Source organism: Corvus hawaiiensis, chromosome 2, assembly GCF_020740725.1.
Source record: "Corvus hawaiiensis isolate bCorHaw1 chromosome 2, bCorHaw1.pri.cur, whole genome shotgun sequence".
NCBI lineage: Eukaryota > Metazoa > Chordata > Aves > Passeriformes > Corvidae > Corvus > Corvus hawaiiensis.
In genome coordinates, this window is record NC_063214.1 from 52,055,346 (window position 1) to 52,070,999 (window position 15,654).

General features: G+C 40.9%; 1 protein-coding gene and 1 long non-coding RNA gene across 5 annotated transcripts; one reads left to right on the forward strand and one right to left on the reverse strand.

The window, feature by feature from the left end:
• Positions 1 to 210: 210 nt before the first annotated feature.
• SLC46A3 (solute carrier family 46 member 3) lies at positions 211 to 13,397 on the reverse strand. 4 transcript variants are annotated; one of them, XM_048294980.1, is made up of 6 exons: positions 13,311 to 13,397; positions 12,524 to 12,737; positions 6,460 to 7,333; positions 5,963 to 6,046; positions 4,352 to 4,508; positions 211 to 2,738 (listed from the first exon to the last, which is right to left on the reverse strand). In XM_048294980.1, exons 2-6 carry the CDS (start codon positions 12,713 to 12,715, stop codon positions 2,651 to 2,653), a joined length of 1,395 nt encoding a protein of 464 aa, XP_048150937.1. In that variant the 5' UTR covers positions 12,716 to 12,737; positions 13,311 to 13,397; the 3' UTR covers positions 211 to 2,650. The 4 variants fall into 4 exon arrangements, with proteins under 4 accessions (XP_048150937.1, XP_048150939.1, XP_048150938.1 ...); XM_048294982.1 differs by lacking the exon at positions 13,311 to 13,397 and adding an exon at positions 13,237 to 13,255; XM_048294981.1 differs by lacking the exon at positions 13,311 to 13,397 and adding an exon at positions 12,930 to 13,002.
• On the forward strand, positions 7,332 to 9,361 carry LOC125321735. Its single transcript, XR_007201662.1, has 2 exons — positions 7,332 to 8,677; positions 8,930 to 9,361. It is a non-coding gene; the product is annotated as an uncharacterized LOC125321735 (long non-coding RNA).
• Positions 13,398 to 15,654: the final 2,257 nt, after the last annotated feature.

The window sequence follows — 15,654 nt, forward strand, 5'->3', positions numbered from 1 at the left end:
TTATGGGCAGTATTCTTTCCTCTCCCCAGGTGCAGGAGGGAAGCCAAAGCACATCTTCCTGCTCTGCTGTTCATTTGTTATGACCATAAAAAATAGATGATAGCATAGTGCTGCTCCTGACTGTTTACACCAACAATCCTCTACCAGTCCTGCCATTGGCCATTTGTCAAAACAAAATTTAAAAGTGCAAGAACTACACATGCAACAGAGTTTAAAAAACCAAATTTTATTATTATGTCAAAATAATTTGTATTTATACACAAATAAAGAAATTATTATAAACTTAGAAGATTTTGCTTTAATAGTCTGAAGCATATTAGTAATTGGTTGCTCAGCTTGCACTGTGCTAGACATTTTAAAAATACAGTCCATATCCTCCATGTGTTTTGACCTAAATTTATAGCCAGTTCTAAATGCTCCATCTACCAGAAGCACTTTGCAAACAGCATGTACTTTGTACAGTAAAATCAAATCATAACAAAGCCATTCCTGGACTGTACGTGCTTGTCCTCAGTTGGACTGACACACCACCACTGTGGAACTGGCTTGCTTTGATGTGAGCTTCCGAGTGCTAGAAGAGGTGTGCACTGAAGGAGAAAGTGAAGGTACACACCCCTTCTGCATTTGTGTTTTTATTTCCAGGCAGTTTTGCATGAAATAGTTAATTTCATAAAGCCTTACGTAACTGCATAATGAAGAGGCAAGGAAGACAATGTCGTGTTTGTGCTGAAATCCTTTACATCAGTGTTTTCTTAATCTCTTTACAAGTACTCACTATGTTTTGGACCCACTGGTTACTGTAGAATTCAGCTCATGTTTCCAACAAGTTGGCAGTAAATTGGCCACCTCAAAGGCAGTAAGCAGTTTTATTTTCTGGCTCATGTCAGGAGTTTAAGAGCCAGCTAGAGGTGTTAGCATGTTCCCTCTGGCCTGGATAAATGGCCCTGTTTTCACCTGTGATGAGTAGACAGTGGTCTCCTGAATAGAGTAAGCTCTCCTTTAATTTATTTGAACCTTCTTCCAGGCTTCTCTGTGATCATGATACATAACTTGGAAACAATGCAATCATTCCATTACAAACGATCTACAATAGTATCATCATGATTTGGTATTACTATTCTTGGTGGAGTACCACTGAGGAGTTCTGCAGGAGTACTCCGTTAATAGGATGGGATATCAGTGGCTGTAAACAGCTCATCAATTATACAGCACATGCTATGTGCTGCATTTTTATCCTACGCTGTGTGCATGTGAGGTCATTGTAGTTGCTTTTGTAGAGTTTTCATTCTCTAAATGGCAACCAGTTTACATTGTTTTGCTTTCTCTACCTATCTGTTTTGGGGGACAAGAGTCACACACAGCTTTGAGAGATCAGAACAGTATTGGCTGTCAAACTCCTAACAAAATCAACAGATGGGAGTGGTCCTTAGCATGGTGTTCACACTTCTGCTGTACTGTGCATTCCAGAACCTAATACTCAGGATAATTTCTACTTAAAGATCTTAAGGGAAAATGTGAGGAGTCAGTGCTGAAACTGATTCCTAGGTTTGCCACTCTCACCAGTTTGCACTGGGGCTCTGGGCATGTCACTTGTCCTCTCTGTTAATTTCTCTCTGCAACAGGGAGGATAGTATCTATTATGGAAGGACGTTTTGAATAGCATTTGTAAAGTGCTTTGAAGATTAGAAGTGCTTTTGAAGTGCTCATAAATTATGCTGCATTCATTGCAAGATGATTAGATTCATGATTCTGATTTTGTCACCTCATTTCAGGGTTGTTAAAAAATAAAGATCTATTGGTAAGAAATGCTATCACAGCTTTTCACTAAAAGAAACATTTAAGCCAAGTACCAACTTCACTAGAAAACAAGAACTATCTCTGGGACAAAAAGACGTCTGTAAGCAGTCCTTAAGATATGGAAAATGATAAATGTGCAATATGGCCTCTGCAAAATGTAGGTTTAGGCTGAACTTCACACTCTGCAAGTGTGCAGTGTGTTCCTGACAGTTCTGTGTGAAAATCCATTTCAAGAACTAAGTCACAGGCAAGGTCCACACATCATATGTTAAACTTACACAAACACTCTGCTAGCTGCAGAACAGTAAGTGTACTTACAGCAGGTGTAAGTACTGCCTCCAGTTTGCTTGCTTTCTGAAAAAACCTATTTTTTAGTTTACTAATTTTAGACAGTGTAGGGGCTTCACTGTTAAGACAGGCCTTTCAAGATGTACACAGTGGACCACATCCTCAGCTGGCACAAGCTCCAATGACTCCAGCAGAACTGCTAGCGTCCTCTGAGTTGATAGGCTTTTATCTCTGTCACCCAAATTAGAGTGATACAAGATGTATCACAACCCACAGCTGACATTCTCAAACTTGAGAAAGGGTAAGTGGAAAGAGTACCATCCTACCTTATTTTTTCCTTCATGCTGAAGCAACATTAATCTCAATTGCCAGCCTATTTGCATAGTTAAGAGCTAGCTTTAGTCAAGTGCTAAAAAGAATCTGGGTATTGAGTGGTACCAATTTAGTGCTTATTGCTGCAGGGCACTTGGAGATTGTGTTGTGTTATCTCTGTGGTTTCTGTGTGACATAACGATCTCTGCCACTGCGTGTCAGATTAGAAATCCCAGGTGTGTGGATCCTTTGTTCAACTATCAGCACTCTCTATGCTGGATACTTCTTCAGCTACCAGCAGAGCCAAGTCCTCCCCATTCCAGCTTGTGCACAGAAGCCAGCTGTAAGACAAAGATAGGACAGGTATCTTTAGCTGAGATAGTTCAGTACAGCATGCTGATTCAGCACCAACAAACATATTGGATAGCACTCTACAGCCATGCTCTGTGGCACCAAGCTGTTGTTGTGTCTTAGTAAACAAAAGCAATGACACTACTTGCCCTAATTACACAAATCAGACAATATCATTACTGCTACCTTTGAGAACAGTACTAAACCACTCTGCCTCTTACAGACTGGAACAACTACCCTTTCTGCTCTCCATCTGTAACACCGCATGACATGCTAAAAAGAAAGGTGCAAAGAGAGGGTATTCAAAGGGTCAGATATCTGGAACTAATGACAGAAGGTAAAGAAAAATAACTTTCAAATATTTATGGCGATGATGTACTACAATACTGATTGCAAGATGGACTAATTGATGGTAAATATCTGTTACCTTTTCTGCAGTAGTTTGCTTTCTTAACAGAAACTTTCTCTACCTTACGACACGGAGCTAAACTAAAGATAATATTTAATAGAACAAGTACTTACTGTGCCTTTGTTAATGTAACTGAATTTCTCAATTATTTTATTACTTTACTGGAAAGTACTCTACTCACACACGCAAGACCCTTTTGCTTCAATTCCCTCAGGTCTAAGACCCATCACTACCTGATACCATCATTACCATTAGTGTAGCTTCTCTGTAAAGACTGTGTAAAGCATTATAATGAAGCAGGAATAGATTTGAAATTATGTGAAATGTTCTAAATCTACAGCATTCTCACTGCCTATTTAAATCTTAAAATGCAGCTGATGCAGAGATAAAAGGCGGCTGAGGTGAAGTCTAAGTATTAGGAAAAAATATACAAGTCTCCAGCCAGAATGCCACCCTCTTAAGAAAAACATCTTTCCCCCACCTGTAAATCTAGCTAATGAAAAGCAATTCTTCTGTCATTTTGATTTTTTTTTCAGCATCCTAAAAAGTAATATTTATACTAGAAATAATGTAAAGTGACCTTTACTTTATGAGTACTCGTGAATGATACTTCCCTGTCAGTATTACTAGAGAGTCAATAGATTATGATTAGAAACAACTGCTATAGAGGCCTATTTTTTAAACATGTTTAGAGGTTTATTCTTTTGGGCTTTAAAATCTTTGACAGATTTTAATGGCACTGGATCACAAGGTACCCATGACCAAAGACCAGGATATATAGCTTTCGATTAAACCCAGTGGGTGACTGGTCATGTTTATAACCCTCATTAGCATCTAGAAGAGCTCAGATTGCAAAATTAAGCTTATGCCTTTTATGTGATCTGTGGGAAAGGCTTTCCTGTAAGAAAGACCATGTAAAGGTCTCAAACCAAGGAAAGGCACACGTGCACTCAAGGCTGTGGTGTATCCCACTGGCAGTACATTCAGGATAGACTTCAATTTGGGGGAAATTCACAGCACAGAGCTGTTGGAAGGTAGCTGGATCACGGAAAAGGTGTGAAACTAGAGCCACTACAGCACACTAGCAGACAGGAAAGTTTGAGAACTACCACACTAAACCATTCAGCTTCAGTTCACATCAAAATAGAAATCACTGGCAAAGGCAGTCGAAGAACCCTCCTCATCCATACTTACCACAGGACAGACAGTGGAATTAGACAAAGGCCTGCAGATAGGAGGAAGCTAAAGCCTGAAAACCATGCAACAGTAGTTGCATAGAGAATATTAAAAACTGAAAGTGAGATAGTGCCGGTCACAGCTTCTAAACAGGCAATACAAGCAAACACAGCACCTGCCAAAAGTAAATGGGTGAGTTACAAACAAAACAAAATAAAACAAAAACTCTTCAAAGTACTAAAGGTTTTAAATATGGTTCAAAAGATACATCTGCTGACAGTATTTTTCCAAGTATGCAAGTTAGAAGCACTAGAGGATCATATTTTGCTATGAAATTGTCTTCTGTGGCAACTCTTACAAAATGCTAGTTTTCTTAAATGAAAAAAAAACCAAATAAACAACACCTTTTGCTGACGGAAACTATTTTTTCTTTACTGTTATTGTGTTACCATGCCTATTTTCTTGGATTTGCTTCTCACATGAAGTTTAACCTGTTCATCCTCACTAACCATGTTGTGCATATCTCCACCCTTTACCCCTTCCAGTTTTCTTCTTCATTCTTACTTTTCCTTTTCTTGTTTCTTCCTTCTCTAATCTTCACTCTTATATGTGGAAAAGACTGATTCAACCAGGACTGCTGGTTCAGCTTATAACCATTGCCTTCTCATTTTTGAAAAGAAACAAACAACATTTTTTGGACTGAACTACCCTTTGGGGTGGCAGTCTATCCCATGAGTGTCTCGTTGAATGCATATTCCCAAGCTGCATTCACAGTCATCACAGGACCATAACCAAAATCACACTAGGTAAGCAGAAAAGGATGGAACCTGATTCCTGCATCAGACTACTCAAGTAGCCAAAGCTGTGAAGAATGCCAAGAAACTGCAATACCAAACATGTATGTTAGCACAGCTAGTACAAGGAGATCTTTTTTTAGTGTACAAAGATTAATATTTTAAAAAATTAAACAAAGCACCTCAGGAAAATGTTTATAGAAAGTGGGTATTTCTCAAAATCCAGAAAATAGATGCTCCCCAAAAGCAAAATACGGGATATTATAGCCATATTTTGAGGACTGACATGCTTTTTTCTGTGTTCCATAAGGAAAGGACTTTGAGAAGTAGTATGTTACATTTCTTGGGACATGTTTAGAAGCCACAGGCATGAAGCTGGGTTCCTCCATAGCTGAGGATCTAAGTCCAGTTGTTTCCAAGTGCTTTGAAGATTGACCACCTACTGCTTACCTTTCTAAATTAGTAGGTGTGACACTGACTAAGTAACAGAAATATATCTTTTGCTGCATGTCAAAATCTTGTAAATGCAGAAGCCCTTGTGAAATCAGACTTGTATAATTCTTGAGCATTCTTCTGCTTCAAGTTCCCCATGGTCTTTAAGAGCAGTATTTCGTTTGAAGGTTGAAACTTGCAGTAGTTTTTAACACAATGTTGTTTATATTAAATGCAGAACCAGAAGCCATTCATGTCAAGACACAGGGTCATATTATATGGAACTTGAAAGAAAAGCAGTCTCAAAATACCAATACAGATCTGTTTGTTTAAAGGTAATCTTCATACATCTCTGTTCTGAAGCACCATATTATTTTATTGTTCAAAATCAAATTCTACTTACCCTGTTCACCAGTGAGAACCACTTTTGACAGCATGGATCGGAGAACAGGAATAGGCATAAAGCAGAACAAAGATGGCACTCTCACTGTAAAGCAGTCATGAGACATTGAAATAATTAAAATCCAGGATTTTACAAATATATTGCAAATGTGTTAGTCATATACTTTTGAACGCTTAGTTCCCCAAGTAGTAAAAGGCAACAGAAAAGTCAGACTGGATATGCACTGAGACACAATTATCCAAGCACAGGGAAATTAATAAATCAAATATATTTCTATTGCACTAAAACCAAATCATAAGCAAGTAATTCTATCGTTTCTCCACATAGTTCATCTTTTAATCAAATCCTAGATCAGTCTGATCAACCATGTGTATTTTACCTCTCTATGACCCTTTCAAGGTGTTATGTTCAATATCCAACACCTGCATTTGCTACAAATAACACAGCAGTATTTTCATATATATTGTTGACCACAGAACAACCGATTCTGAACTCACCTAAAAACATGAGCAGGGTAGTTTTGGCAAAGGCAGCCATGATCATTCCTCCAATGTAAGAAAATATCCCAATAAAGACAATATAAATGTCTTTGAGACATTTGGAAAGTAAGTAAACGCCTATAAAGCTGGTCAGAGAGACAGAAGTGAATGCAGCTGCTCCATATCCAATGTATACTTCATTCCAGCAGAGCGGCTCATCCAGTTCATACAGTGTAAAAAGTGAACTCCCACCCAGCAGAGTAAAAAAATAAGTCATAAATGTAAAAAGTAACACAATTATTAAAATTCTCTTTTTGTAAGGGGCAGTTTTAAAAAGCATGTACACTCCAGAAAATGTCGCCCTAAAAAGTTCTTTCCAGGATACTGGTGCCTCATGCTGGAATTGAGACATGCCTACAGTATCTTCCAGAAAAAATACAATATAGATGATATTAATGACATGGAGCAGAGATGCTATCACAAATGTCCATGAAAAGCCTATTCCTCTTAGAAAGTAGCCAGATGACAGTCCTGCCAATCCAGATACAACTCCAAAAATCATATCCACTACAGCTATTCGTGTTGTTTTCTGCTTCTCATCATGACACTCCTCTGCTATGTAAGCAAAGCCTCCTCCAAGGAAAGTTGCCATACTCCCAAACAGTCCAGTAATAAATGCGACTGCAAACAGGACAGAGAGTGACAAGGAAAAATATGATATTGCAGTGAAGCTTATACCAGAAATCAAAGCTCCCACTGATGGCAAAAATAAAGACCTTTTATGTCCCTGGCGATCCCCATTAGCTACAATAACAAAGGCAACTAAAAGGCTGGGAATGGCCCTAGTTAAGTCCAACTGCACATTAAAAACAGAGGCTTTTTCTTGAACTTCCTGCAAAGAGAAAATAAAAATAATTGTAAATACTATAATACATTGGGAAAAAAATTCTGTAACAATATTACATACATAATTATTAGTATGCAATATAATTAATATCACTGTACATGTTTATAGATCATAAATTATACTATTATAAAACAGAATACATACAATGTAATTTTATAAGATTATATGGCATTATATTAGGCTATAATGAAATACAGTGCATTACTATATCTTTATAAGAATGCATTATATTACAGTGATCACTAATACAAAGGAATTGCATATTCAGATTGCTGCTTTTTTAATTTGATCTTCAATATTCCTCAAACATTCCTTGTTACATTTCAAACCAGAACTTAGTGTTTAAGACACATTAGTGTGTTGACAGAGAAGTTTCAATGCAGACAAGAGGACGATTCTTCTGAACATGCACTTAAAAGAGCTGTAAGTATCTTAAACTGCAAGTATCTCCTTCAATACAGGGTATGGCAAAAGGGCACTGGGCAATTTTAATACTGCCCAGAAATCAGTAGTAAACCAGTCCTTGATTAAGGAACACACCCCATGCTTCCTCCTCACAGGAGATAATTTTTCCTCCCAAATAATTCTACTGAGGGGGTTACAAGAAACAATTCATGGACTAAAGCATGTTATGCAAGTAAACAGATCAGGATTTGCTCTGACATCCCACTGTACAATGTTACTACTACTACTTCTACAAACAGTAATAACAGTGAAAAATGTGAAATGCCACTTTAAATATTATACTGACTCAGAGATATGTGAATTAATTGATTTTGCAAACACTGTAAAGCTCTGGGTTCAGAAACTGTCCAAAACATTGATTTCTCTACAGATACACCACAGCAGGTATTCACAAAAGGAACAGCAGCTAACACTATAAAAAATAAACTGTAAACACCCACTATGGGAAAAATTTCAGAGTTCGTTTTAACAGAAGCATAAAAATAAAATGTAGCTGAAAACCAACCATTTAACAGAGCATGAATGGCTGCAGAAAAAAAGAACTCAAGAAAGTTTCATTAAAAAAAAAAGATTGTTATGAAGCCAGCTGCTAAAGGACACTCAGCAAGCTAATTCAGATCTTGTTTTTAATGCACAGATGCAGACCTGACAAGAGAGCAGCCACAACAGCCCTTTAGAGACAGCCACCTGATCAGACAGAAGAGCAGCAAGGAAAAAAGAAGCAACTTTATTCACACAAGCCCTTTATACTCTCTAAGTTAAACTTTCAGATGCAGAGAGTAAAGTCATGCTGAAAGTTTTCTTGGAGTTTTCTGAGGCATAACACTGACTTGGGCAGGCATTATGCTCTTCAGTCAGCAACAGGTACAGCTGTGCAAGTCTGCCCATGCCATTCTCAACCTGTATTCAAGCCATCTCTACTCCACGTTTGAAACATCTCCTCTGTAGCTAACATAATCCTGACTGAGCAGCATCCAAAATGATCAAAAACCTCTAAAACGTATGGGAATGTACTTCGGGCAATTTTAAAAGCTGCTGAATGCTTTATAAATTCATATTTTTATTTACAGACAGAGACCATGAGTTTCTAATTTAATGTCTTCATTTGCTTACAAGATACCAGGTTTTATTGCAAGAGGAAAATTCAACTGAACCTGAGGTTCTCAAAGAAAGCCTTCAAGATCCTCAGCACTCTGAAGTGCTCTCTTCCCTTATGGTGTCTGACTGCCTTAGGATTCAAGACGTCCTGTCCACTGGCCAGCACTGTTGTCACCCTTGAAGGGTCAAAACCATGAAGACTGAACAAACTGAGATGGAAAATGTTCTGATCTTTAATTCCTCTGCTGCTGACAAAGAGAGCTCTATACAGTTGCAGACATGACTTTACTAGGATCGTCATGTTCAAAGAGATGAGCATCAAACAAATGCTACTACATTAAAAATAAAAGTTAATATGTATCATCTCAACCTACATTAACCACATAATACAAATATTATTGCCAAACCATAATGAAGTGTAAAACTGAACGAATAAATTAAAAAAAAATACTTGGGTGTCCTTATTTTGGAAGAAGTTGTGCAACATAAAAAACATGGCTCCACATCCAGATACCACACGTGACCATGAACTTGCTGGCATAAAAAATCTTGTTGTCTACTGACAAGAAGACTAAAGACTTAAGTACAGGAAAAATCCATTTAGAGTGTAAGGCACGCAACTGCCCACTCTTTGGTTTTATAAAGCCAAAGGAAAAGAATATAGAAAATGATAGGTCACACCTTCAGCTGCTTTAAAATCACATAACTCCATTAAATAATCAATGGAACTACATATATTTGAAGAGAAAGGCCTAGTGTTTTAATCTGCAAATTCACTCTACTCTGAAAGATTACTCATGGTGGACAGAAATGGATAATAAAATCACCTATTTCAAAATTAAAAGAATGAAAATGAAGAAGCAAGTAATTTATACAAGGATATAAATTAAGAGAGAAGTGCAGCACCTGAGATTGAACAATATACAGGACATGATAAATTGACAGGCTCGTAAGATAAAATATTATTGAGTAGCAAGGGGAAATGCATGGATTGGATAATAAATAAATGGAATGATAAATAATGTTTAATGATTAATAATATAGCTCTTTCTGAGGTATTAAAAAAGGATTATCCAAGTCAGTGATCAGAATGCTTCATCTTGTATTCAGATTACTTTGAACTCACTTTAATACAAGATGACTATTTTTTTTCAAATTGTAGTTAAGAATTAATCTAAATTCTGCAAAGACTAACCACTTCTACCTTTTTTGCAGGCTCCAAGTGATTTTTGTCTTCAATTTCCTTTTACATTTTGCTTTGAAATAAGTGAGATTAGTATAAAGCTTTTTCATCCTCAGAACATAAGGACTTACACTAAATTAACTATTAAGAGAGATGTTCTTTATACATTAGTGCCAAACAGGGCCTTACAGCAGAAGCTACAACACCTATAAACCTAATTCAGTTAGGAAGGTCTTGGAAGATCCAGAACACCTACTTCACACTTCCTTGTGAAAGGGTTTGGAATGAAGTCACTGGATCTACTCTTTGGCCCATACACAGGACTATTACTCAGCACAGAGGCCCATTTGCACTTAAATTAATGCGTGTTTGAGCATTTAAATTCTTACGCTATGGTAACTAATGTGGTATAAAAATGCAGCAAGGCATCCAGACAAGAGCGTAATTGTTCAAAAGCTCATGCCCTACTGTCAATCACTGAAATGCAGGGAATGGAAATTTGGCAGGACAGGGAAACGAAGAAGTTCTGTTGGCCATTATTCAACCGCTGTCTCGAAGGACTCATGTTCTCAAATTAGCTGTACTTTGTAACCAAACGACCTGTAAAGTGTGAATTTGCCATCACACCAGAGATGCTATCTAATAAAAGAAATTAGAGAAATTAAGCACTCTGCTTTAGTGTTTTGCAAAAAGAAATACAAAGTCTTATATCCTAAACTATAAGTGATGGCAGTTTGAAAATCAGGTTGAATCTGAGGGGGTTGCAAAATGCAAAGATGTATTTGTAACATAGATTGCTTGATGGGCTCTGCAATTAGAATTGTATGCACCATGTATGATGTTCTTGGAGAAAATTGCCAGACACAGCCCCAAATGCTAATGCTAAATGGCTAATACTAAAAAACACTTTGTGGGAGTAACATACAAGCTTTACTCAGACAGTAATTGGTAATTACCTCCATGGGTCAGTCCAGCCAGTGTTGGACTGCAATTTATTGACCTTTTTACTTTCACATTCTTTCTACTAAGACCAGCTTCTGTCACATGACAAAGAACCTACACCACACTACAAGTCCTGAATTATTTCTTTGATCACCTTCACTGGAAGCATGTACCATTAACAATGTCCTTTTATATATGACAAATGAGGCAGATAAGCTCAGGCATTGAGTCTTGCTCATATGCAGCACATCAGAGATCCAAATAAGGGATGTGAGCAAAAATTTTCAAAAAAGTACCTACCACCTTTTCAGCAGTGTTAGGGAATGCCAGCTGACTGTTTCTGTAACCCCAACTTCTGTATAATTTATACTCTGAATCATTTACTTTTCTGACCCTATAGTGGTTTCATCTTTCACTTTATCCAACTCAAGTGCCAATTGTTGTTGACAAGTATGGTTCTATTGCACCTCTTCTGAAAATATGTTCCCTCTGCTATTCCCATGTTAGACACATCAATCATGTGGCCACTGAGCGTGCCAGAACAGTGTACTGCTTCAGAAAAAAACCTAACACTCAAAAAGTGAAAAACCCAAAACAAGAGATGAGCTTTCTGTTGAATCAATGCCCCACTCAAATCCAAACCATAACCTGTAACTGCAGAACTGTGAGATACAACACATGGCGGGAGACGGGAAAGGGAAATGGAGAATGACCATCTCTTCTGCTGGCAGCTCACAGTTAGCTCTGCTTAAGTGTAGCATTAAAACTGCAGTGGAAGTGCAGTGGAAGAGGTGCCAATCAGCAACTAGCTATCCAGCATGTTGAGCTATGGGAAAGTGCTAAAAATGTAACTGACCATGGGATCCTGACATCTTGACGTCTTTGTATTCCAACAAGGCAGACTAGTACTCTGAATGGCAAACCATCAACTGTATTTGATTATGCAAAGATCAGTTAATTTTTTTCCCACGTTTTAAAACCGCAAAAATCTTTATTTTAATTTCCCCCATTCTTCATTCTTGTAATTCCTCTGAAACACATATATTTTAAGCTAGATCTTATTCCTCAAAACGACAGGGCATGTGCTAAACTTCACATGGTTACAAAGCATAGTAGGAGCCACAGAGACAACGGATGGCTCACAAACACAACAGGCACAATGGTCGTGGGAGGAGGAGCCTCCAGTTGTACTCGCTGCAATGTCAGCCCAATGCTAATTTGGTCCCCATTCTCTCAGGCGATTTTCAACTCCCGCTAAAATACGAGTTTATCTCAGCATCTTCCTGCAGACAAATCTTTGTCTTTAAAGCACTCTCACTACCTACAGCATGACACTAGAGCGAGGAGACAGTGAAGTGAGAGCAGGTTACAAAACCACGGCTTTCCGGAGCATTAAAGGTTAAGGTTATAAAACAGGAGGTTATACTGAGGCAGCACCTCCTGGCTGCAAGTTTATTTACAATTATTATTCCTCCCCCGCCACTTGCCTTCTGTTTGATATAAGCCGGGCTGCTCTTATTCTGCTCGCAGTGACTGACATTGCTGTCGCTCACGAAAGTGGAGTTGTACTCCTGCTCCCACAGCCGCCGGTAGATGAACTGCTCCACCAGCGGGATCGTCAGGAAAGAAGCAAAAACGTAGATGAAAATGACGGGCTCCACGCACAGAACCTTCTTCATTTCTGGGTCTGGGCTTCAAACCCTGCACCAGAAAACAAACCGCAAGTGCTCACGAGGTGAAAGCGAAACACCTAAGCGGCCGCGGGCACTCTGGCAGCCCCATGCACGGGGAGGGATCCTCCACCAGCCCCGCTGTCCCGGAGCGCACCGGCCCCGGCAGCGCCCCCGCCCCGCCGTGCCCCGCCGGGGTGTCCCCGCCGCCCGCCCTGCGCACCGGCCCGGCCCGCAGTGCCGTGACACCGGGAGGCGGGACGGGGGTGGCCGCGTCCCTCAGCGGAGGAGTGTCCCCGCAGCACCGTCACCGCCCCCCCGGCCGCGGCCGCCGAGAGGAGGAGGCCGGGTGCCGCCATCTCTGCCGGGTGTCCCTGTCTCGGCCCGCGGGCGGGGCTGCGGCGGAGCGGTGTCCCTGTGCCCGCGGGTGCCACCCGCCGCGGTGTTTGTCCCCCGCCGCGGTGTTTGTCCCCCGCCGCGGTGTTTGTCCCCCGCCGGGGCCGCTGCCAGGGGTCGGGACACATCCGCACCGTGGCCATTTCAGCACCGCGCCGCACGCCGCCGCTCAGCGCTCCCCGGGCCCGCGGCGTGTTGGGCTGCTTACACAGCGAGGATCTGCGTGATCAGCGGCATCCCTGGCCTCGTTTAGCACCGCGACCCTGGCCTGGAGCTCACCCTGCACAGGGCCGAAGTGGCCGTCCCTGCCCGAAGAGGAGCCCGCGGCGTGCTGCTCCTCCGTGCTGCCGTGCGCTCCGCTCTCAGCTGATACAGCATAGAGGTTTTATTATAGCTGCTCCCCTTCCGTGTGCTCTCGGCTTGTCAGCGTGTGTAGAAGCAACATCTCTTAGCCACCATCTGGTCTCTCATTATTAGAATTACAGAGTCGTTTAGGTTGGAAAAGACCTTTAATATCATGAAGTGTAACCATTAACCCAGCACTGCCAGGAAGAGATAGATCTCATTCTCTCCGGGTCTGGCATAGCTGGTGCCGAGTGTCAAGGGAAAGGCCTCGTGGCCTGTGTCCCTGTAGGAACAGCTGCTGGGGCACGTACTGCAGCTCCACATGAAGGGCTGTGCTGCTGCGGACCTGCAGTTGTGCGGTTCAGATGCAGCCTCTGCCCACCCTGCTGTACACAGCACAGGGAGCACGCCCTGGCAGCTGCTGCACTGTCCTCCCAAGACAACACCGAGTAATGATTCTGGCCTTGTCACAGGTGTGGTACACCAAGGAGAGGTGCCATAGCTGGGGATTCCCAAAGGACCTCCTTTCAGTCTTGAATACTGGTTCTCCATTACAAGTACTACAAAAAGTCCCTTTTGCTAAAAGCACATCAGAACTTCAAAGTTTCCCTGATGTATTTGCTCTCTTAAAATAAGGGCATGAAACTTCATAAAAATTGAGTTCCTTGATAAAGTGATTTGAAGACAGATTATCTGTAACACGGGTCATATGATCTTGAGTAATGCTTTAACTTGTTCACTGCCATGTGACACATCATTCAGTCCCAACTTTAGGGACAACACTGGCTTGTCAAGTACCTCTTAACATAGGATCAACCCAATGTACAGTCTCAGTGGCCTTGATCATTTACTTGAGCTTCTTTGGTCTAGCATATAGGCTTGCTCACAGAGGCGCACAGGCAGACTGATTCGAAAAAGTGCTTGCTCTGGCATGAGATCAGCTTGTAGAGAGTGGTGTCCTTCTCCTCAACCCGTCCAAGTCCAAAGTCTGACTCATCCTGTGACAGCATTTTGTTTGTCATAAGGTAAAGCCAAAACAATAATGTGAGGCTGCTAGGTGAGAGGGGCTGTTCAGGTCACTCATCCAGCTGTTAACACTTACTTGAGCAGGGTGAAGAAGGAATTTTAAGCCTGCTGGAACTTTCTTTTGTTCCACAGAGGGATATTGTCCAGAGCCCCATTAAGTTTCTTGCCAGATCCAGCTGTGCTGAAGAGTGTGTCACTTACAAAGGAACAGAAATGTCTTGAGTGCAGTCCAGGTTGCTGGCCAAACTTGTTTTAAAGCACAGTTCCTTTCAGGACAGCCTTTCCAGTGCCAAAGAGTGGAGCTCTGGATCTGTGTTCTGGAGAGGTCCTCTGCTTCTCTCCTTCCTAGTAACTGTGTTTAAGTTTGGACTTGGGTTTGCAGAGCCAAGTGGCTCCAGCAAAGTTGTGATCTCACCAGTGCTGAAGGTAAAGCTGCAGCCTGAGCTGGTCACCTCAAAGCACCTTTTTACCTTTGTGCAACAGCTTGAAGCCTGTTCATGAATATCTTCCAGTGCTGACACAACATATTCCCCTCAGGCATGTACATTGGAACAGACTTGGCCCTCATTTGTTTCCAGTCCCCCCCTGCAAGGGGAACTAAAAGCAATAGATATGATTGGACTTTTAAGATCAGACTTAGCTGGGTGATGCTTATTCTTTGAAGTTGAGCATTTCCAAATAACACAATACATGGCAAGCTAGCCTTCTCTCTCCCCTGCCACCAGTATTCACCCTGGCCCAAATTGAGTGACATGCCCATGAACAGGCTTCACAAAGGTCATGGGCACATGGTGGCTGCAGCTCTGCAGTTTGCACTGGTTTGCATTTTGGTTTTGACATCCTCAATGTGTGAAGAACTAAAGGAGCACATGCATTCATTGTAGAGGTCAGACTTTCAGGGAGCACTTTCTAAGCTTCCAATAAAAAAAATCTAAAGCCCAAACAAATTACTGATCTTTGAAGGTGGTATGTTGCTTATCTGTCAAGGCATACAAAAAGGGAGGCATGCAATGAAGTTCAAAGTTCAGAACATTAGGGCACTTTTGAGAGATCCCACCAGCACTAGTCAAAGACATTGTTACCTTCAGTGATATAAATGTTCAGATAAAGCCTGGTGCACTTTAAGGAATTATGTTCACACAAATCATTGATACTGTAAACATTTTTTTCCTAGGAGATTC